The sequence below is a fragment of the Salvia hispanica genome, chromosome 2 (genome assembly GCF_029641045.1).
Source record: "Salvia hispanica isolate PSC_SH4W2 chromosome 2, Shi_PSC_v1, whole genome shotgun sequence".
Lineage (NCBI taxonomy): Eukaryota > Viridiplantae > Streptophyta > Magnoliopsida > Lamiales > Lamiaceae > Salvia > Salvia hispanica.
This window is the reverse complement of record NC_142693.1, coordinates 27,898,680-27,920,803: the sequence shown is the minus strand read 5'-3', so window position 1 is coordinate 27,920,803 and position 22,124 is coordinate 27,898,680. Positions and strand designations below refer to the sequence as shown.

The following is a 22,124-nucleotide window of genomic DNA, read 5'->3' as shown; positions in this document are numbered from 1 at the left end:
GACCGTACAGGTACCCTTATTGGTTTGCAAAAAAGACGGCACCTTCCGTTTTTGCATTGACTACAGAGCACTGAATAAGGCAACGGTTCCGGACCACTTCCCCATCCCGACAACATACGAGCTTTTTGATGAATTGGGACAGGCTCGCTTCTTCACTAAATTGGATCTCCGATCTTGCTGGGTACCATCAAATTAGGATGCATGGGTCAGACACTTATAAGACGGCTTTTTGCACGCATGATGGGCACTTTGAGTTTTTAGTGATGTCGTTTGGGCTAACGCGCCATAAAATTTTCAGTCGGCGATGAACTATATTTTCCAGCCGCTTTTGTGGAAGTCGGTGATCGTTTTCTTTGACGCTATTTTGGTGTATAGTCCGACGCTCGAATCGCACTGCGACCACCTCGGTCAGGTTTTCAAAATTTTTTAGTTACATCGATTCTTCGTCAAATTGTCAAAATTTTGGGACACTTGATCACCAAAGTCCAGTTGAAGGCCAATCCTGCGAAGATTGAGGCCATGGTCGCCTGGCCCACTCCGACTACAGTGAAGACAACTCTGTGGTTTCTTAGGGCTCACCGGATATTACCGCCGCTTTATTGCCCATTACGTGGTAATTGTAGCCCCTCTCACTGACTTGGTTAAGAAGGATTCTTTTGTTTGGACTGCTGCAACATCGGAGAGCTTCGAGGATCTGAAGCGCGCCATGACCAGAGCGGCGGTTCTTTACCTACCAGATTTCTTGCAGACATTCTACCTAGAAACGGATGCTTCCGATTTTGGAGTTGGCGCCGTCCTAATGAAGAATGGACATCCTCTTGCATTTTTCAGAAAGAAATTAGGCCCAAGGCGTCGGAGCGCCTCTGCTTATCACAAGGAATTGTATGCTATCGTTGAAGAAGTTCAGAAATGGCGACAGTATTTCTTAGCCGTGAGTTTGTAATTCGAAGCGACCAGAAAAGTTTGCGATAGCTTCTCCAACAGGTCTTTCAGACGCCCGAAGCAACATCTCTATGTCAGGAAGCTAATGGGGTACAAATTTACTATGGAATATAAATCTGGAGCAACGAATCGGGTGGCTGATGCGTTGTCCCGACGGGACGAGGAGGTAACTGATGAGGCAGTCTTATTTACGGCTTTTGCTCAGCCTATACTCGACATTTTAAGGCTTTTGAGGGAGGAAACAACGGTGGACCCATCTCTTTGCGACATGCGCTGTTAGATTGAAGCAGGTACAATCGATTCGAAATTTTTTGTGGCGGACGGTTTAATCTATTGGGGACGTCGCATTGTGGTGGGCAAGGATTCACCTCTGCGTGAAGCATTGCTATATGAGCACCATAGTACGCCGCATGCTAGCCACCCAGGGTTCGAGCGTACACTCCGCCGGTTGAATGTCTATTTTCATTGGCCAAACATGAGGCGTGATGTGAAGGCCTTTGTGGCTTCGTGTATTACTTTCAAGACGATGAAATACTCTACTCAGAAGCCTGCAGGGCTTTTGCAGCCATTACCTATACCGGCGCAAGTGTGGGAAGATGTTTCGATGGATTTCATTGTGGGATTGCCGCTGTCAAAAGGGTACACGACTATAATGGTGGTGGTAGATCGCTTGTCCAAGTATGCTCACTTCGCCCCATTACCGGCTCGAATTGATGCTTTGAGAGTTGCCCGGTTATTCATCGAGGTAGTGGTTAAACATCATGGTTTTCCCAAAACCTTGGTGTCGGATCGTGACCCCATTTTTCTAGGCGGGGTTTGGCAGGATATGTTACGTTTGAGTGGTACAAAGCTTCAGTTCTCAACGGCATATCACCCTCAATCCGATGGTCGAACTGAGGTGCGCAAGCTTGGAACAATATCTGCGCCCCTTCGCTGCAGATCGCCCGACCAAATGAGCTAATTTTCTTCCTTGGGAAGAATTGGCGTTGAATTGTTTCCACAATGAGAGCATTGGCATTTTGCCTTTTCAAGCTCTGTATGGCCGTGAACCTCCAGCCCTCGTCGCGGTGCAGCCTTCGGCAGGGGGGATTCGCGAGGAACCGGCGGTGGTGGAACTGATTGCCCAGCGGTCGGCGTTAATGGTGGAATTGAGGAAGAGCTTGGAACGTGCGTAACAAAGAATGAGGGCTACTGCCAACAAGCACAGACGCGACGTGCAGTTCCAGGTTGGTGATAAAGTCCTTCTCAAATTGCAACAATATAGTCAACATTCGGTGGTGAAGCCTCTTTCCGCCAAGCTAGCTCGTCGATATTATGGGACGTTCGAGGCTTTGGAGAAGATTGCGCAGGTGGCATATCGTCCGCCGCTACCGCAGGGATCACGAATTCATGATGTGTTCCATGTTAGCTTGCTTCGCCCTTTTGTTGAAGGAAAATCGGTCGGGGCTATTGTCTCTCTTCCGCAAGAGTTTGTAGCGGGGCGGTCCGTTGTTTGTCCGGTGCGTGTTCTGGAGTCTCGCGTGGCGTTAAAGGATGGACAGCCGGTTGAACAAGTGCTAGTTCGGTGGTCTGACGAGGAGGACTCGGCGGCAACATGGGAGCCACGGGAGGTTATGGCTCGCCATTTTCCATCACTCCTTGAGGTCAAGGAGCTTCTTATCGGGGAGGGGGTTGATACGGGTACTACATCACGGCAGACCAGGGATGAACCGGAGGTAAGTGAGGAGCATCTGGAGGATAGCAGCGATGAAGAAAGCATCACGCCAGAAAGCCCGAGAAGGACTGCGAGGTAGTCAAAGAAGCCAGATTGGTTCAAAGATTATGTTTCCCGTTAATTATAGCTACTTTCGGTTTTATTGTTTTTATTATTATTGTTGGATTATTTATTTTGGAACTTTTGAGTCGAGCATTTTATAACCTCCGTTTCGGGTTTTCTTGTTGGTCATTGAAACCTGAAGAAATCAATACACAAAACTTTACGTAATTTCGATCCTTATTTTTTGCACTCTATTTTTCGTCCAAAACCCTAGTTAGGGTTAATCTAAGGCTGTTCGACGGGAAGTTTCCCGCGAACGAACCTTCCCTACGCCGGCGATCTCTCATCGCCGAACTCGATACGGTATCTCACAGTATCAGATTGAGTTATTTTGTAGGGGATAATTGAACAAAAACAATTGTTTGTACAATTTAATAATTTATGATGCATAACCTTTTATAGTTTGAATTTTTAAAATTACCACTACAAATGTAACTTCGAGCTTGAAAAATGTTACAGTGGAAAGTTTATTATGTATATGGGGGGTGTATTTTGAAATTTGAAAATGGAATGTTTATTTATTTTTAAAATTTCCAAAGTTATACTGTTAGGTATGAAGTTCCTTAACTTGGATAATTCGCGTCGAACATCGCGGGAGCTTTTGCCCGACGATCAATCCAGCGTCAAATTTAGGGATAAACGGTAGTCGCGGGAGCTTTGCCGGTCGATCAAACCAAGAATGATACGATAAACACGTGAAAATAAAATAAAAAGATAATTGATATTTGTTGATTGATCGAATGAAGAACAATGTCCACTATTTATAATACTGGATACCCTAACTTAAAGAACAAGAAAATAATCCTAATAAATATGAAAAGATATGGTAGATCAATAACTAACTAAATAATAATATATGGAGAATATTTTAGGAGATATGCTCGTATCAACTTCCCCACGGTTGAAATCCACCTTGTCCTCAAGGTGGAAACCATGAAGCCACAGAGAGTTTTGATGAGGATTGTTTTGCGAGGGGTCCCCTCGATCCTGGATCAAAAATCATGTGCTTAAGATCCGAATGCTCTGCCTCATCTATGACATCCTTGTATGCTTCACCAACCTTATGATTCCTGAGTCCTCCTGCAGCAAATTTAGCAATCCATTTAATTTCAGACCTAGCCACAACCTTCGCAATCTTAGCATTTATTGCCAAATTTGCAATAGCGTTCTGATCATCTAAACTCGATGGATTAAGCATCCTTTGGTCTTGTTCCCTCAAATCATGCCCATCTCCACCGTAAAAGCTATCTGGACTGTCGTCAAGTGTTGGCAACTGTCTGTGGGTAAGATAATCTTCCTCATCAAGACTTGCGACGCAATTAAACAACTCCACAGCAGCATCGTTCTGCTTGATATGCAGTGCTGAGTTTTGTTGGCTGTGAGGAGTACCGGACACTCTGCCATCGTTGACACCTGCATCTCCATTTTTCAATTCATTGAGCAGCTCTCTCATAGTAAATGCCTGATTCCCTTCCACCTTGGAATCGGTCTCCACGTCCTGGTTTAAGTGCACCACGCGGGAATCCGCATCACTTAATTCGCTGGAGATTTCTCCTTTCGACGCAGAATTCGACAACTCGGGGTTCCCCGACCGCAATTCCCTTGATCTCTCAGCAGCATCAGGTGGCTGTCCATCAGTGTCGCTGGGGTTAGGCTTCTGGAGATCTGTCGAAGGTTGCTGATAGTGACCCATGTACGACGGCCAGTTGTGCGACATCGGGTAACACACCAGGGTGGGCGGTTCGTAGGTCGCAAATCCCGTGTTGATGAACGACGGGTGGCTGTATGTTGATGCCGGTTCCGAATCAGGCTGATATAACAAAGGCGGCTGGTACTTGAAGTAGGGTTCTGGCTGGTTGTCAAAGTGGGGATCAACCGTCGTTTGCCACGGCGTGACATAGGCCAGCGCCGGATATTGCAGTGGCACAGGGGCAGTTGGTGGTGGTGGCTAGCCGGTGTTGTTAACCCCAGAATTGAAGCTCGCATATGGCGGTTGTTCATATGCTGCTGCCAGTAGCTGATGGTGGCTGTATGGCTGCTCACGTTCGTCCATCGTGTCAAATCTCTTGTTTAATCTGTCGCAGATAGCCATTATCCGGTCACATAGGGAAGACAAAACGATTTCCTCGTTGTGTGAGCCATGAGTTGTCTCAATGAAAGCACCAAATTGTTAGGTATGAAGTTCCTTAACTTGGATAATTCGCTTCGAACGTCGCGGGAGCTGTTGCCCGACGATCAATCCGGCGTCAAATTTAGGGATAAACGGTAGTCGCGGGAGCTTTGCCGGTTGATCAAACCAAGAATGATACTATAAACACGTGAAAATAAAATAAAGATAATTGATATTTGTTGATTGATCGAATGAAGAACAATGTCCACTATTTATAATACTGGATACCCTAACTTAAAGAACAAGAAAATAATCCTAATAAATATGAAAAGATATGGTAGATCAATAACTAACTAAATAATAATATATGGAGAATATTTTAGGAGATATGCTCGTATCATATACTCATCAATTTTCTTGCACTACAGATTTTGCTTTTCAAAATAAAGAACATTATAGCATAATATACTTCCCAGGGAGTATTAAAGATATTAAACACAACCACAGTAGTAGCAACTGAAAAAGGTAAAAAGAATAAGAAAACACACAACAAAAATAGCAATTGAAAAGGTAAAAGGAAATAGGAAACACAACTAAAACACAATCAATAGTTCCAAATTTAACACACGAAAAGCACACAATTGTCTCTTTGGCTTTGAATCAAGTTCCCCTGCGTGTTGGTGCAGCTCTTTTGCGTCTCTTCTTCGTCTTATATATATATCCAACTCCAAAAAAGAATTCTACTAACCATATTGGCCTTCCACTTCTTATAATCATGTATCCAATTCCAATTCCAACTACGAATCCACTTCTATATCCCATTACAACACATCGCCAACCAAATCCATCAATGAATTCATATTCATCACCTTCTTCTTCTTCTTCTTCTTCTTCTTCTTCTTCTTCTTCTTCTTGCGGTTGCATCGATTTCCCATCACCGTCTTTGCATTTTCTCGTCAACGGAAGTCCACACAATCCTAAGTTTCCCATGTATGTATCATTCTCAAATGTGGAGAACTGATTGGATTGCGGTATTTGCCCAATAAGATTGTTCATTGAAAGGTTTAATTTCGCAAGAAATGTCAACCTTGTCAATTCACTTGGAATTTCTCCATCCAATTTGTTCGTTGACAAGTCCAACGATTCGAGTTCACTCATGATTCCAAGAGATGAAGGAATATATCCAGTGAGGGTATTGTGGGACAAGTTCAAGTATTTGAGAATCTTAAGATTTCCTATGGAAGGTGGAATACCCCCAGAGAATCTATTGGAGGACAGATCAATTGTTGTGAAGGTTTCCAGTAGTCTCTTAATTAACTGATCCTGACCTTTCAAGTTGAGCCTCATCTCCATGTAACTTAGAAACTCATCAGCATCGGTGTCTACTGGCTCAATCATTGCTCTAAAATTGTTGAAATATCTTCGAGGTAGAGAGCCCACAAATTCATTATGGGATACATCAAAAACTTGCAACCTTGGAAATGAAAACTTGGTCCGTAAAGGAAGCGACATGTTACCACCAAACTTGTTGGACCTCAACACTAGCACCCGAAGCTTATCTAGGCGTTCCATCCAAAAGGGAAATTCATCTTGTATTCTATTATTCCCAATGTCGAGGCCTTCTAGACTTTGGCAATTGATTAAGGATCTAGGTAATCGTCCGTTGAATTTGTTATTACCCAAATTGATGGACAAAAGACGACAATCCTTTGAAAAGGTAGATGGTATGAGGCCACTAAATTGATTTTGGTTTAGGTGAAAGATGGTCAATGATCTGCTGAAGTTTCCGAAACAATGCGGCAATCTTCCTTCCAAAGTATTATTTGAGAGCAGAAGATAAAAAAGCTGTGACAACTTGCAGATGGAGGATGGGAGTTCACCATTTAATTTGTTGGAAGAGAGATCTAAGACCCACAGATTTGTAAGATTTCCAATGGTAGATGGTATTGGACCTATAAACAATTTAATATAAAGTTAAATATGGATATAAATCAAAATTCTTATACTTTACAAAACGTAGATGCATAGCATTTTAATAGCACATTTATGAGTAATGCATTGCATCCTTTTTTAAAAGTATTAGTAGTATTTAATTCGAACTGATGTTCGTTGCAAACCGTCAATTAAAAGAATAAGAAATTCACTAAGGATATGCCAGGTTGCAAATTAATAAGCATATTGCATGTGAAACCATTATTTCCAAGGAATATAAAGCATTGTTTTCCAAGTTCCCACTTAGTTGGTTTATGACTTTGATGTATTTCACCTGAAAAGTTATTGGTTGAAAGGTCCAGCCTCCACAAATTCTGTAGGTTTCCTATCTCTGGTGGGATGCTGCCTGAAAAACGAGTTATTATGGAGTTAGCATACTTTTTAGATATAAAAGTGCAGGCAACAATATCACTATTAACCCAAATGTATGAACTTTTCAATGGCCCGTGTTTTAACATATCTAGAGTAGATAAAGAGAAAGAAGAATATAAATAAAATATTTTTAATTCGAAAAAATGTACTCCCTCCGTTCCATAAATTTTGTCACACTTTGACCGAACACGAGTTTAAAGATATGTAAATGAAAGTGATTTGAAAAAGTTAGTGGAGAGTGAATCCTACTTTTATATATTAGTTTTATAATTAGATGTGAGTGGAAATAAGTTAGAGGAATATTAGGTAAAAATGGTAAAAATGAAATGTGACAAATTTTGTGGAACGGACAGAAATGGAAAAATGTCATTTTAGCATTGTAGGCAGAGAGCTCAAAATGCAATGTGATAAACCATTGTTAGTTGTTACCAAAGCATATAAAGCATTGTTTTTCCAACTCACCTGAAAACTTATTGGTGAAAAGGTACATCGTCGACAAATTTTGTAGGTTTCCTATCTCCGGTGGGATGCTGCCTGAAAACGAGTTATTATAAAGAAACAGATACTTAAGGTTTGTGAGCAAGCCTATTTCTGATGGAAGTTCCCCACTGAATTCATTGTCTTCAATTTGTATTAAGATTAGTTGTCTCCAACTCGCGATGAAAGAGGTCAATATTTCACCAGTCAAGCTATTGTCAGATAGATCCAACAAAGATAAATTGCTCAGATTTGATAAGGATGACGGCAATGGCCCCGAGAGTGAATTCTGGGATAAATCTAAGTAGGTCAGCTTGTTACACAGGCTGAGCTCTCAGGGAATGGAGGAATTGAATCTGTTCCACCCAAGGTCTAGAGTTCGGAGATTTGTGAGTAGGCCTATAGAAGGAGGGATTTCTCCTATTAACGAATTATTGTACAGCTCTAGATCTTGCAGGCTTGGAATAAGGCTTATTGAATCAAGAATGTTGCCAAAGAAGAAGTTGTCGCCAAGGCAAAGATCCTTCAACTTGGAGAGGTTAGTGATATTTGTTGACAGGGGGCCTTGAAAACCATTGGTGTTGAGGTTAAGATATTCAAGTTTGAGCAAATTGGTGAACAATGATTCAGGAATCTGTCCTGTGAAGGCGTTTCCAGACAAATCAAGAAAAGTAAGGTTGAGACATGTGGTTATGAAGTGTGGGAATTCCGAGGTGAGTTTATTGTACTGAAGATTCAGGTGAGTTAGGAAAGGGAAAGTGGGAAATCGAGACCAGTCAGGAGTTTCAAAGAGATTGGAGCCCAAATCCAAGAAGCGCACCTTCCTCAGATTGCCAATCTGATATGGGATTTCTCCAACCATAGAGTTATCGGAGAAGCTCAGGTATCGAAGCTCTGTCAAGCGGCCGATCTCTGGTTGAATGGCGCTGGAAAACAGATTGTAGGATAGGTCCAAGAGAGTGAGGCTGGTGAGGTTGCCAAGAGCAGCTGGTATGGCGCCATTGAGATAATTCCCACTGAGGTTGAAAGTGGTGAGATTCAGCAATGCAGTGAAATGGAACAGGTCCAATGTCCCTGCAAGTTCTGCATCGGGGAGATCAATCCCAGAGACATATCCCCCGTCATTGCAGCGAATGCCAATCCATCTGCAATGGTTGCTGATGTTGTTGAGGGACCAAGACTCGAGAGAAGCAGAAGATGATAGGCTGGATTTCCATCTTATCAAACCCTCTGCTTCACATGTGGCTGCTCTCGAAGGACACATACACAGTGTTAGGAGAGAAAGATATGTAAGAAAAAGGTATGCAGTTTTCATGACTGATGCTTTTGTCTATCTACTCTGCTTCATTTGCCTATTTATATGCATACTAGGAGATGCCCTTTTACTCAAAATTAAAATAATATGTTCCAACACTAAAACAACAACTTCAATGTGAAAAATATAATTGTGAAAACACGGCAAAGTTTGGCGTGTGAAAACATCTTTAATGTGAATCACATTTTTATTTTATTTTATGGAATAGTCAAGCTGTATTATTTGTTACTCCTTCCGTCCCACTTTAGAAGTCTCGGTTTACTACTTTTGGGTGTCCCACTTTAGGAGTCCCGGTTGAAATATTTCATTATTGGTAATAGGCCCCACATTCCACTCACCTTTTCTCACTCACATTTTATTATAAAACTAATATATAAAAGTAGGACCCACATTCCACTATCTTTTTTCACCAACTTTCTTTTATATTTCTTAATACCCGTGCCAAACTCAACCGGGACTCTTAAAGTGAGACGGAGGGAGCATATGACTGTAAGTTGTTTACATACAAGGAGTCAATTTTTGGATTTATTCCAATATTACATTTATATTTTCATGGCTGATGTTTTTGTGCAAACTAGGAGATGCCCTTTTATTCAAAATTAAAATAATATATTCCAACAAATATGTCTGAAACCTTCTCCAATAACATATTTTTCAAAGTCAAGTCAACTGCAAAGTGTGAAATTTCCAACCTTGTGTTGCCCCACTTGAAAATGAGGGAATCTTGGTGTTTGATGGGGTAGAGAGGTAGTAGAAAGAAAATTGGCCAGCTTTCGCACTTGCAAATGAAATATTACACATAATTTTTCAACTTTTATGAAGGATTTTTTTTTTGTGGTTTTAATTGGCGAAATAATTTTTCAACTTTTATACCAATACAAATCAATTAAATTGATTATTGCACTTATAATCCATGAGAATTGAACTTATAATTCTCCATATTATTATACATAATTATGTATAATAATATTATTATACATAATTATTGTAAGCTCAAACAAGAAGCCCAGAAGATGCCCTTTTGTACAAGGAATGTCGATTGCATACTAAAGCTAAATCAAATAAAGCCAAATATTTTCTCGTCCCATTAATGGAAAATGCATAATGAAGCTAAATCTATTTAGACCCAAACTATATGTTATGTATGAGAAATGACATGTTACTCGTTTTACTTGCAGTCAGTGGATAGAGGTTTTTGGTTCCGAGTCACGTTAACATGTGAATTATATTTTTATTTTATTTGGAAGACCAATATCTCTGGGGATAGTAATATCTCTCCAAAGTGTAACACCCGCGATTTTCGGATAATAAAATTTTTTCTAGATGGTGTTTTAAGACGGAATTTCTGAAGAAAACAAACAAATATAATATTTCATTTCTTGCGTGGTTAAAATCAAGGATCGATTTTGGAAGAATTAATATTTAGAGCAATACTAAATATTAATTGTTATGTTAGCCGATTTTAATCTTGTTGGAAACAGGACGACAAAATTAATTAAAGTTTTCCGTGCTTTAGGTGATAAAAGAGATGTGAAAACTAAAGTAAATAATTGGGCTTTGTAATAGAGTCCAATGTTATATTACAAAATTGGCTTTGGGCCTATGAATTAAATCAAATAAATAAAATGTACAAGTTGGGCTCCCAACTAAATGAGCCTAATCAAATTAAATATAAGTGGGAGATCTTTGAAGCCCAATCTTTATTTTTTCTTCCCTTCATGGCCGATTTCCCCAGCGGGAATCTGCTTCAGAAATCAGTGTAGCTCCACTCCATTCCCAGCCGTTACTCTGCAGAGCCGTTACCTGCAATTAAAACACCAAATAAATCCTAATCATGAGGATTAATCATAGAATTTAAGTGCAGCCACTAATTACCCTTAAATCACCAATTAATTGAGAATTAATCTCAATTAACTCACACGATCCTACACCCTCAAATATCACGGTAGTCACTTCACATTTGCAAATTCCAAGCAAATTCAGAGAGAGAGCCGAGAGAGAAAAGGGAGTAGAAGAGCTGTTGGTTTCCATTCTTTTTCCTATCACTGCAAGTCACGAAATAGAGAGATTCAAGGGGTTGCCTAATCCTCAATTCAACTCCAAAGTAGGTCATTCATTTCAAGATTTATGTTTCAATCTCCACAATCCTTTCCAATGTTACAACATACACGAATGTCTCTCGACAGAAACAATCTGCCAAACCAAGGAGTTCATCCACAACAATGACGGATCCAGATAATATTTAATATGGGGTCGGACAAATGAGCAATAAACACTATATTAATTTTATGTGTTGAGCGATGACCCTTCCACTTGGCACATGGGATCACTAAAATCAACTTTCTTTCCTACTTGATGTTGTCGATGTAAAATCGTCAAAGAAAAAAGATTATTTTAATAATTTTTCATACAAGAATTAATACTCTAAGTTGTTTAGTGCATAAATGAGATAATTTGTGACAACTTTTTGTAATATTAATTGGTGAATGTATAGTTTGACCATTTGTGAAATTTTATGATCTCCACTTGTACATACAGAGTATACTTCATTAGCTAATGTTCCTTGAAAAAATATTCACAATAAAATTATTTAAAAACAAAACATATAATGCTATATTACTGCTAGCCATTCAATGATTCACAAAGTAAAATTAAAAAGAAATACAAATCAAATACATAAAAGATGACATGCACGATAGTTCTAAAATTAAGAGCATTTGATGGATATGGAGAAGAAAGGAGATCAAGCCACCAATACTCTCTCAATCTTTCTCACGCTATAACATACAAATCTATTCGTGAATAACCAACACAGACACCATAGATGATTCTTGAGAGACATGTGAATATATATTACTATTCTCATTTACAAAAATCACAAACCAACGATCAAATGTACAATTTGTATGAAATATTTCAAAGAGAAAGAGTGTCGTTTTTGGGGCAGAAGATTGTACGATGGGGTCGACGGTTGATTGAAAACCCGAATATAATAGAGAATTGCAGTAGTGGGGTCGGGCGACCCCGCGCGCGACCCCACCTCCATCCGTCATTGATCCACAACCAAGTTTACATTCTTTCCCATCTCCGAATCAAGAACTTTTAGCATCGTATACAGCATATTATCATACACAACTCCCACAAGTAACTCAGTCAACAACACACATAAACATCAATTGAACATCACTGATCAATCAACAATGAATCGAACAACCCAATTGAAAACTGAAAACGAAAGAACACAGCTTTGTAATTTCGGGGTGTTTGGGGCTGTTCGGAGTTGTTTCGGAGGCTGCCGGACAGTGAGTGGCAGAGCAACAACAGCGAGGCGCCTACTCGGCGTTGCTGTTCGGCTGCGGTGACTCCACGATGGACAGCGACGGAGGCTGATCGGTACAGCAGCAGCGGCTGACTTCGGACAGCCGAGACGGGGCTGTTTTGGTGATGGAGAATGGCGGTGGTGTGTGGGTGAGATTCGGAGAAGGCGACGATTTGTGGAGAGAGTAAGTGAATCGGAGATGGCGACGGGAAATTGTGGGCTTGACTTTTAAGTTGGGCCTCTTTCTTTCTTTTTTTTTTTTTACTTTGGGCTCAAATGTTAAGATGGGAGAAATAAGGTGGGCTGGGATTTTAATTAAGTGTTGGGCCAAATAAATTAAATCCTTGGACTGCAGGTAAATTAAAAATGTGGGCTGTCAGAATTTAATTTGTTGGGCTAAAATATGTGTTGAAGGTGTTACGTACGGAAGGAGGGCGCCAAAATTTGAAAAGGAGCTTAAGACGACGTTCTAGAACCACAACAACCTAATTTTCCTTTCCGAATAATTGATTAAGGAGCGAAAGATAAAATAAACACCCACGTAGAATGCATGCATTCTTTTCAGTTACTTGATTTTACAGGCTAACTTAGCATATTATATTGTTTGCAAAAAGGCTATCTCTGCGAGCAAGTTGAGGTTGGAGTAAGAAATCTCAAGTTAGGGAACTTAAGCGAACGAGGTAGGCTTTCTTTTAAATAAAGAAAATATCTTTGAAGTATTTAAGTTCGCGGTATATTTTGTCTTGTCATGTTTTGTTTTGAGCATTGCCTATCTGTTTGTCTAGAGAGGGGATTAACCCTACTAGACCAGTTTTAATCAAATTCGGGTTTGAGTCTGGGGTGAGCCCATACTCAGGCTAGTATACACCAGGGATCGTTCGTCATCTTTCGAGTTGGCCGGTCATTGTGACCGTGGAATGTGGCCACATTCCCGGCACCAGGAAAAGATTCAGATATGATAATTGTTCCAGGAAAATAGATCGCGCGCGATCACAGTTTTTACAGAGAAAGGATTTTAGTGTTCTCGGGCATTTTAAATAAAACCCTGAGCTCACTCAGTGATGGCTTGACAAAACTAGTTTTATGGATATCGAACACGGGGAAGGCACTCAATAAACCCCGAGCTCACTCAGCACTAAATAAACCTGCAAGTATACAGAGTATATATAGTATAGTCAAAGGTCACTACCAAATATCGAACACGGGGAAGGCAAACACAAAGTGTCTATCCTCTACTAAGACTCAATTACTATCTGGAAAATAAGTAGGTTTTGAAAAACTTTTGAAAACTAGAAACAATAAAAAGCATATAACAACTAAATGCAAATAAAACACGGAGATAAGCGATAGAGATAAGGGAATCCCAGGGATGTGCGTTCACAGTTATGGTTATACAAATTCCAACTACAATACCCTAGCACAGTTTATACTTTGATAGGACGAGTCACCTAGCTCATGCTCATGCGATACAAACGTTGATTACAAAATTAGGGTTGTCAATCCTAACACGTAACACCAAAAAGCTCCTAAGACCCTTGAAAAGTCCTCACTCTCAATTAACAGTGCCGTTTTAAGGGAAGCTAACTGTAGCGTCTACTGAGTGAATCTAACTCGCTAGAACTTTGTCACAGTTATGAAGCAAGCTATATTAAATCATACATGATTGTGTCACTCAATCATGCAGCATCAGAACTACTTAGGTAAGAAACAAAGTATAAACAAAACGAATAATAAATAGAAAAAGGAATTGTTTAACCAAAGTCGTTACTAACATATCCCTAGAATCCTATGAGTTTAGTTACACATGACGAAATAAGCTAAACACGTAGATTGAAGGGAAGAAAATTTGAACATAAAATAGAGCAAATAAAACCCGTAGGTTGAATCCTTGTCGTTCTTGATGTTCTTGAAATCCTTCTCCAACTCCTTGCACAAGTGAAGTACTCTTGCTCTTGATCTCTATGAATTATTTTGCAAGTAGAAGCTCTCTCTTTTGATGAAGCTTGAGGTCTTATTTATAGAGAAAAACCAATCCTTGTTGTAGAAGGAAAGATCTCCAAAATATGGTAAATCTTGGAGCAAATCTAGGGCATCTCGGATTCGCCGTCTTTCTCCGGCGGGCCGCCGCACCTTGGCCGGCGGTCGCCGCGTCGGACTCCAGAGAGTCTGTTCCCTCGGCGGCGGACCGCCGCACGACTTCCGGCTGTCGCCGGACGAGACTTTCTCTTCCAAGCGTATTTTTCCGAGGCGGACCGCTGCATTGATCTGCCCGCCGGGTGCCGGCGGTCGCCGCACACATCCGCGGCGGTCGCCGGTCACCGTCTGACTCTAGATTTCCAGAATTTGCGTTTTGGCTCCCTTTTTCGGCTCCATTATGCACGTTTCTCACAAAACACGTCAAAATACCAAAATATACAAAATATGCAAATAATGGACGTGTAGAGTGACTTTGACATAAAAAACGGACCAAATAATGGCCTTAAAATAGTGCAAAATCCAAGCGTATCAACTCTCCCAAACTTACATTTTTGTTTGTCCTCGAACAAAACAATAAAGACACACGAATAGGTGCACGGATTGCACATGGACTAGATGACATAATTGCCTCAAAAGATGAAAGAACAGATTAAGCATGTATTAGCGTAATCAATTCAAGCAAGGCTTATTAGTGCACTTTCATTACTAACTTGTGGAACACCTTGAATTCAAACCCTTGCATGTGGCAAACTTCCAAAGATGGGAAGTGTTCTCTCACTTTCGAAGTGTATGAAGGTAATGTGTATATAAGCACTCAAATCATGCATCATGCAAAGTTTACCATAGGCTTGCTCAAAGTCTAATCGCTCCTCTACTAGATGTGATTAAGCATCAAAAGTCCGAAAGGTCTTTATCTTTGGTTGTAATGTAGGCTCTTTTGGTAGGTGAGAAATATTTGGCTAAAAAGTGACTAAAAATAAAATATCCCAAGTACAGTTAGAGTAACTCCACTTTTCTAAAATCCAAGACACTTCTAACACTTTATTTTCTCCTTTAACTCACTTTCCAATCCTTTGATTATATATTTTTTTCCTTTCACAACCTTTCACACCTTTTTTTCCGTTTTCTTTTTCTTTCTTACACATCCTTTCCTTTCTTTTCTAAGATCAAGCACATACTTGGAATTTTTCTATTTCACAACTTGTACTTTTCTTTACAATTAAGCATACTACTTTTTATACTTTCGCCTTATCTCTCCAATTCCTTTACAAAATAAGATAGTAAAAACTAACTAACCCAAGGAATTGTCCCCATTATTTTGGTTTCCAAAGAAAAGGCTTAAAGGCTCAAAATTGGCTCCAAGGGAAAAATATTCAAAATTTGAGAGGGTCAAAACTTTTGGATAAAAGTAGGCTAAGAAAAGATGGTCAATCATCCTCCTAAATCAACTTAAACACTATGTAAACTTAGGCAAGACTAGGAGCAAGTTATAGAAACAAATACATGAATGCAGATAAATGACACAAGAATGAAATAAAGGCTCAAATTCTCACAAGGTATAAAGCATGATTCAAGGCGAACAAGCAATTCACTAATTATGCACCTTTTAACCAAACCATCAAATCAAAATGTTAATCCACACTTAAACATAGATGGAATGTATTATCATTGGCAACTCAGTCTAAAGTGTGTCCCTAAGCATGCGTGTTTCTAAGTTCTTCATGTTAAGTTCATGACATGGATTCAAGAAAACATTTTAGAAAACAAAATTCACCTATGGGATTTTTGAAAAACAACATAAAAAACAAACTAAAAACCTAAACTCACGGTCCACCACTTCATCCCCCAAAACTTATTTACAACAAAGTGTAAAATAAGTTTGTAGAGTCGGTCGGGACGTGAGTGAATTACCAAAAAGAAAACATACCTTGAAAAATTTCGCGTAGAGGTTGGACGGGGCGAAAATTCGAAAAATCACACTGGAGACTGTGCTCAGGTGGCGGACCGCCGCGGCCTGTTCGGCGGTCGCCGCACATAGTCAAATTGTTCCAGCGAGCAGGTGGCGGGCCGCCGCAGCACATGCAGCGGTCGCCACGAAGAGGTCAGAATCTGCAAAAAAATTTCAACGCACAAAAATGAAATCAAAACTAAAAATACTTAAACTTAAAGCAAAAACTGTCAAGAACATAAAAAGAAATTGTCTTAAAGTATCCAAAAACATGGTACAAATGCTCATTTAAAGTCATTGAGCTTGACTTCTTCAATCTTGAGGAGGAGGAGGGAAACGGGCGTTGAGGTCGTCGAATGCACCAATAAGATAGGCGATATCGCCATTCATCGTTTGGCGCTCCTGTCGAGCCTCGGTGGCCATCCTATGGAGCTCTTCAATCTCACGACGGCGATGCACGTCTTCTAGCCTTTGTTGCTTCCAAAATTGTTGCTCCGTTGTGCGCCAATCGCCTTGAGTCGTCCATCCTTGGCGGTTGTAGGCGTTTTCCCTTTGTTGCTCCGCCCAACGGGTGTCCCAAGTGTTGGACACATTTTGCATGTAGGAGTAGCTATCTCCTAATTGGGCGGAGGTGTTTGCTTGAAACTCCTCATCGGGGTTCGGCCTTCCGCGGCGGCGGTTTGCTTTAGTCCGGCGGCGATGTCCCTCTACTTCCTCCTCTTCTTCTTCTTCTTTTCGACGTTGGGGCGGCGGTGGCGGTGGCACTTGAATTTCTTGGGCGTGCGAGTGCTCCCCTTCTTCAGTGTAGTGGTCGATAGCATCAAAGGCAAAGTCATCATCGGCCTCAAAGATGGGGATGCGAGGCGGGATATTCCTCTTCCTAAACTCCCCGTTGATGGGGTTAGCCTCAATGACTCTTCGGTGCGCCGGGGTGTTGAGCTTCCAATTGACTTGGTTGGCCCAAACATTGACCTTAGTTAACTGCGGGATGGGAACGGGGAAGTGATCCCCCACTACTTGTAGGAAAAATCCTTGACCCCAATAGTCGGTCTTCAATAGCCCCACCGAAAAGAGCATCTCATAGGTGATAAAGCGCTCCCCTCCATCTTCCGTCAAACCGACAAAAGAATCCTCCAAGTGCTCGGCGATCGCCATGATCAAACCCCCACAACATATAATGCCGCCATCCTTCTTCGTGATCCGGTCCACATAGATAGTAAAAAGGGTTCCATAGTCGAATCCCTTTTTGTTGAGGAGGCACCATATACATTCAACTCCGTTTGGGAGACACTTCCCCCATCGACCCTAGCAAACATAAGTTGGGTCATAGCTCGCTGGAGGTACCTCAAAACCCGCGGCGTGCTCGTGCTCATTCGTCATCGCACCCCAAACCTCGTCAAAGTCATAATCATTATCGGTCTTGGGGTTGGAGTCGAAGCAAGGGAAGATTCTCAAAAATCCTCCATGGTGAGCGAGTGCCATCGGTTTCCTAGGCGGAAATCGATGCTAAGAGGGATGTTTTGTCGGCGGTCCTTGGTGACCTTCAACGAGCTTAGGAACTCAAGAGTATACTTCCTAAAAGACGACCACTTCCTTTCGAACATGTATCGAAGGCCGTTCCCGTCACCTACGTAACACAACGCCCAGAAGTCCTCCGCGATCCCAAAGTTTGAAGAGGGAAATCGTGAGGGTACCTCGAGGGCGCCGTCTTTCGCGCCGACAACTTCTTCCACATGGCCTTTTGCTCGTCCGAGGCAAGGCTAATGCCATAGTTCTTCGCATTTTTGGGCTTTCCGTTTGATCCCATTTTCCTACAAAAGAATAGCACAATACTTAAAAAGTATACCAACAATAGGAAATCAAAGGTTTCCCCAAACTTGCACTCTTATAAGCAATACCAAAGAATCAACATATAAGTGCAAGCTAGGTGTTCAAAACATACTAGATGGTAGCATGGAAACATGTAGAACATAAACATCCAAACTAGGAAACAAAAATCCATCCCCCAACGTGAATTCATCCCCCATGCAGAGACGTATCAATAATAAATCAATACATTTCAACAATCTCTATAGGATACTCAAGTATTGCAATTCATGGAAATAATAATAGCTTCACAATGCTATGAACATGATTGCAACATATGAACAAGTATAAACAAGAAGGAATCACTATTCACAAAACTTCAAACTAACACCAAAACACAATATCACCATGGAAATCCAAAATAAGTATACACAATCATCCCCCATCGTAAAATAAGAGTTTTCACCGAACAATTCATCCAAAACATGCCCAAATCCATGAAAGAAGTGAAACAAAACTCAGAGATTTAGTTAGGATTCATACCTGGTGTTGATTGAGAATTGTAGAAGAAGAACTCTAAACTTGGAGAGAATTGAGAGAATAATAGTGTGGGTGTGTGAAATTGGTGATTTATAAAGGTGGGGGTAGTGTGCAAGGAAGGAATTTGAGAAGGAATGGGAAAAGGAATGGAAAACATACCATTTATAATAGCTTTCCCGTCTCTGGAATGCGCGTGGCGGGCCGCCGCACGGGACGTTTAAAACTGCGCTTCCTAGCGGACCGCCGCAGCCCGTTCAGCGGTTCCTCCGGCCCGCCCTAAGCCTGCCCTAAGCCCGACCTATCCTGCACATGTGAATACACGTGTGGCGACCGCCATGTTAAGTGCGGCGACCGCCACGCGTTAAATATATTTATTTATTTATTTTTAAATAAAAAGAACGAAAATAAAGAAAAGAACAAAATTCAGGAAATTGGGTTGCCTCCCAACAAGCGCTTTTGTTTTTAGTTGTTAGCTCGACTTGAAGTGGCCCACTAATTGGGCGGATCAGCGACCCGAGTGTTGAAAATTGGTATAGGGAGCAACTTGATCCCTAGCTTTTTCCACCACTTGTACTTCCCCTTATTGGTCTTGATAACATAAATCTCGGGGTCCTCCTTGGGTGCTTTCTTCCTCTTTTGCTTCTTTTTCTGCGGGATAGAGGTAGAGGGATTAGTATCGTCCTTTTTGGGAGAACGTCTTACCTCGTTTACAATGTAGATAGTGGAGGTAGTGGGATCCTCCACTTCAAAGGGGTCTTGGGGTTTAGTCAAATCCGTGACCATGATTGCCCTACATTGCCATTCCATCTTCGCCCGCTTTGCTTCCTCAAACTTGAGCATCTCGCTCTTGATCTTATAGGTGGATTGGCTATAGTTATCGCTAATTGTGATCTCACCACGACCTACATCAATCAAATCTTTTCAAGTAGCAAGAAAATCTCTCCCTAAGATTAGAGGAACGTTGTTGTCTACTTTCATGTCAAACACAATAAAATCGGCGGGAAATATAAAATCATCGACTTTAACTAAGACATCCTCAATCATACCTACAGTTTTTATGGATGAGTTATCGGCCAACCTGAGTGTTACGTCTGAAGTTTTGAGTGGCCCAATGTTGAGCTTTTCGTAGTACTTCAGTGGCATGAGATTGATGGAAGATCCTAGATTGCATAGGGCCTTGTTAACCTTTCCCTCTCCAATCCGGCATCGGATAATGAATTGGCCCGGATCTCTCTGTTTCACTACCTTTTCCTTTTGGATGATCTCGCTGCAATGATGCGGTAGCTTAAGGTCGGCTTTTGTTGGCTTTCTCTTCCTCATCACCGCCTCCCTAAGTAGCTTCGCATATTTAGGTATTTCCTGCAACGATTCAACTAGAGGAATGTTAGTATGAACCTTACAAAACATGTTCAAAAAATGTTTGAACTGCTCTTCGAGCTTAAACTTCCTCTTTGGTTGGAAAGGTAGCACAATCCCATTGTGCCGCACGAGTCCTTGTTGAGTGGGTGCTTTTGCCTTATTTGTGGCGGCCCGCCGCGGGGTGTGCGGCAATCCGCCGGCGGCTAGGCAGACTCCATTTGGTGCTTCAATGGCGGCCCGCTGCAGTGGTTGCGGTGGTCCGCCGACGGCTGGGCAGTCCCCATTTTTCTGCTTTGCCACCTACTTCTTGTTGATGTTATCCACTCGTGCGGCTACCTTTGCCCTGTCCTCATCCAACTTCTTTTGGATTTGTTCCATTTGAGTGTTGATGTTGGCTATGGCCGTTGAGATCGTGTTCATTCCCTGCTCGAGGTTGTTTATTCTAGCTTCAACCACTCCGATCTTGGTGTCATTAACCTTCCTGTCTTGCGTGATTACTTCCAAGATCCTTGTGATCCCTTGGTCATACTTTTCCTCCTTCTTGGTTGTCTCAACTACTCCTCCCTTGCTAACATTAAATCCTGCGGAGGGTTGCAAGTAATTATTGTTAGAATAAGAGAGATTAGGATGAGTTCGGTTTCCATTATAATTATTGAAATTACCGCCCCCCTGATTAGGGCGATAATTGTTGTTATAATTTCTGTTGGAACCGCCTTCTTGCATGTAGTTGATTTCCTCCACTATTGGGGCATGAGTTTCGGGTTTAGAGACCGCTATGATGGAGGTCGGTGGAATCGGATCCTCCTTCCTTGATGTATCCATTTGTTCCACCCTAACTCTGAGCTCGGCCATTTCCTTCGCAAAAGAATTTTCCTCTGCCTCTTCAATTGCAGCTATCCTCTTCATGTTATGCCTTTCTTTCGACCACCCCCTGCTGTTGGTGGCGAATTCCTCTATTACTGTCATGGCTTCTTCACCTGACTTCCTTAAGAATCCTCCATTCGCACCTGAATCAAGCATAGCACAAATCTTCTCGTTAAACCCATTATAGAGGATTCCTACCTGATGATCCACGGTGAAACCATGGTTAGGGCACTTTCGGAGAAGAGCTTTGAAACGAGCAAACGCCTCATAGAGGGGCTCGTCATGGCCTTGGAAGAACTGGAAGATCTCGCTCTTGAGCTTCAAGATTGTGCCTAGCAGATAGTACTTGTCGAGGAAGGCAGCTACAATGTCCTTCCTTGTGAAGACCTTTTCTCTGGGCATGCATTCAAACCACTCTTTAGCAGAATCAGTTAATGAAAAGGGGAAGAGTCTTACCCTTATGGCATCGTCATCGACACCGTTTAACTTGAGAGTGTTTGAGATCTCCACAAATTTAGAGATATGGCGATTGGCATCCTCTGTAGTCCTACCTGCAAAAGGTGTTTGCTCGACCCTTCGAATAAGGGGCATACAAAACCTACAAGAATAAAAAACGAAAACAAATTAAAAACCAAAAATAAAAACTAAAAGCAATTAAATTCCAAAGTAGTAAAATTATCCGTTTGAAGATATCACTCCAAAGTGAATTGTCTTCCCCGGCAACGGCGCCAAAAACTTGATGCACTATTTTTCAGCACTAAATTAAACCTGTAAGTATACAGAGTATATATAGTATAGCCAAAGGTCAGTACCGGATATTGAACACGAGGAAGGCAAACACAAAGTGTCTATCCTCTACTAAGACTCAATTACTATCTGGAAAAACAAGTAGTTTTTGAAAAACTTTTGAAAACTAGAAACAATAAAAAACATATAACAACTAAATGCAAATAAAACAAGGAGATAAGCGATAAAGATAAGGGAATCCCAGGGATGTGCGTTCACAGTTATGGTTATACAAATTCCAACTACAATACCCTAGCACAGTTTATACTTTGATAGGACGAGTCACCTAGCTTATGCTCATGCGATACAAACGTTGATTACAAAATTAGGGTTGTCAATCCTAACACGTAACTCCAAAAAGTTCCTAAGACTCTTGAAAAGTCCTCACTCTCAATTAACAGTGCCGTTTTAAGGGAAGCTAACTGTAACGTCTACTAAGTGAATCTAACTCGCTAGAATTCTGTCACAGTTATGAAGCAAGCTATATTAAATCATACACGA

The 22,124-nt window shown here is 41.2% G+C and overlaps 3 protein-coding genes and 1 non-coding gene across 4 annotated transcripts; 2 read left to right on the top strand and 2 right to left on the bottom strand.

Moving 5' to 3' along the window:
• The first annotated feature begins 2,123 nt into the window (after positions 1 to 2,123).
• Positions 2,124 to 2,735, top strand: LOC148932039 (uncharacterized). Its single transcript, XM_089064982.1, has one exon. The coding sequence runs from the start codon at positions 2,124 to 2,126 to the stop codon at positions 2,733 to 2,735; it is 612 nt and encodes a 203-aa protein (XP_088921108.1).
• Positions 2,736 to 5,321: 2,586 nt separating this feature from the next.
• On the bottom strand, positions 5,322 to 8,031 carry LOC148932038 (receptor like protein 23-like; the record flags this gene model as incomplete). Its single annotated transcript, XM_089064981.1, has 3 exons — positions 5,322 to 6,820; positions 7,695 to 7,766; positions 7,914 to 8,031. Coding segments are annotated over 3 exons (1,482 nt in total), but the record flags the coding sequence as incomplete, so codon positions are not given.
• Positions 8,025 to 9,021, bottom strand: LOC125200856 (uncharacterized). Its single transcript, XM_048098660.2, has one exon. The coding sequence runs from the start codon at positions 8,971 to 8,973 to the stop codon at positions 8,044 to 8,046; it is 930 nt and encodes a 309-aa protein (XP_047954617.2). The 5' UTR covers positions 8,974 to 9,021; the 3' UTR covers positions 8,025 to 8,043.
• A 12,030-nt stretch (positions 9,022 to 21,051) lies between these two features.
• LOC148932037 (small nucleolar RNA R71) lies at positions 21,052 to 21,158 on the top strand. The gene has a single exon (XR_016136100.1). It is a non-coding gene; the product is annotated as a small nucleolar RNA R71 (small nucleolar RNA).
• Positions 21,159 to 22,124: the final 966 nt, after the last annotated feature.

Bases quoted from the DNA above. Each gene is read 5' to 3' on its own strand.
- LOC148932039 (XM_089064982.1), top strand. From the start codon at position 2,124: ATGAGGGCTACTGCCAACAAGCACAGACGCGACGTGCAGTTCCAGGTT.
- LOC125200856 (XM_048098660.2), bottom strand. From the start codon at position 8,973: ATGTGTCCTTCGAGAGCAGCCACATGTGAAGCAGAGGGTTTGATAAGA.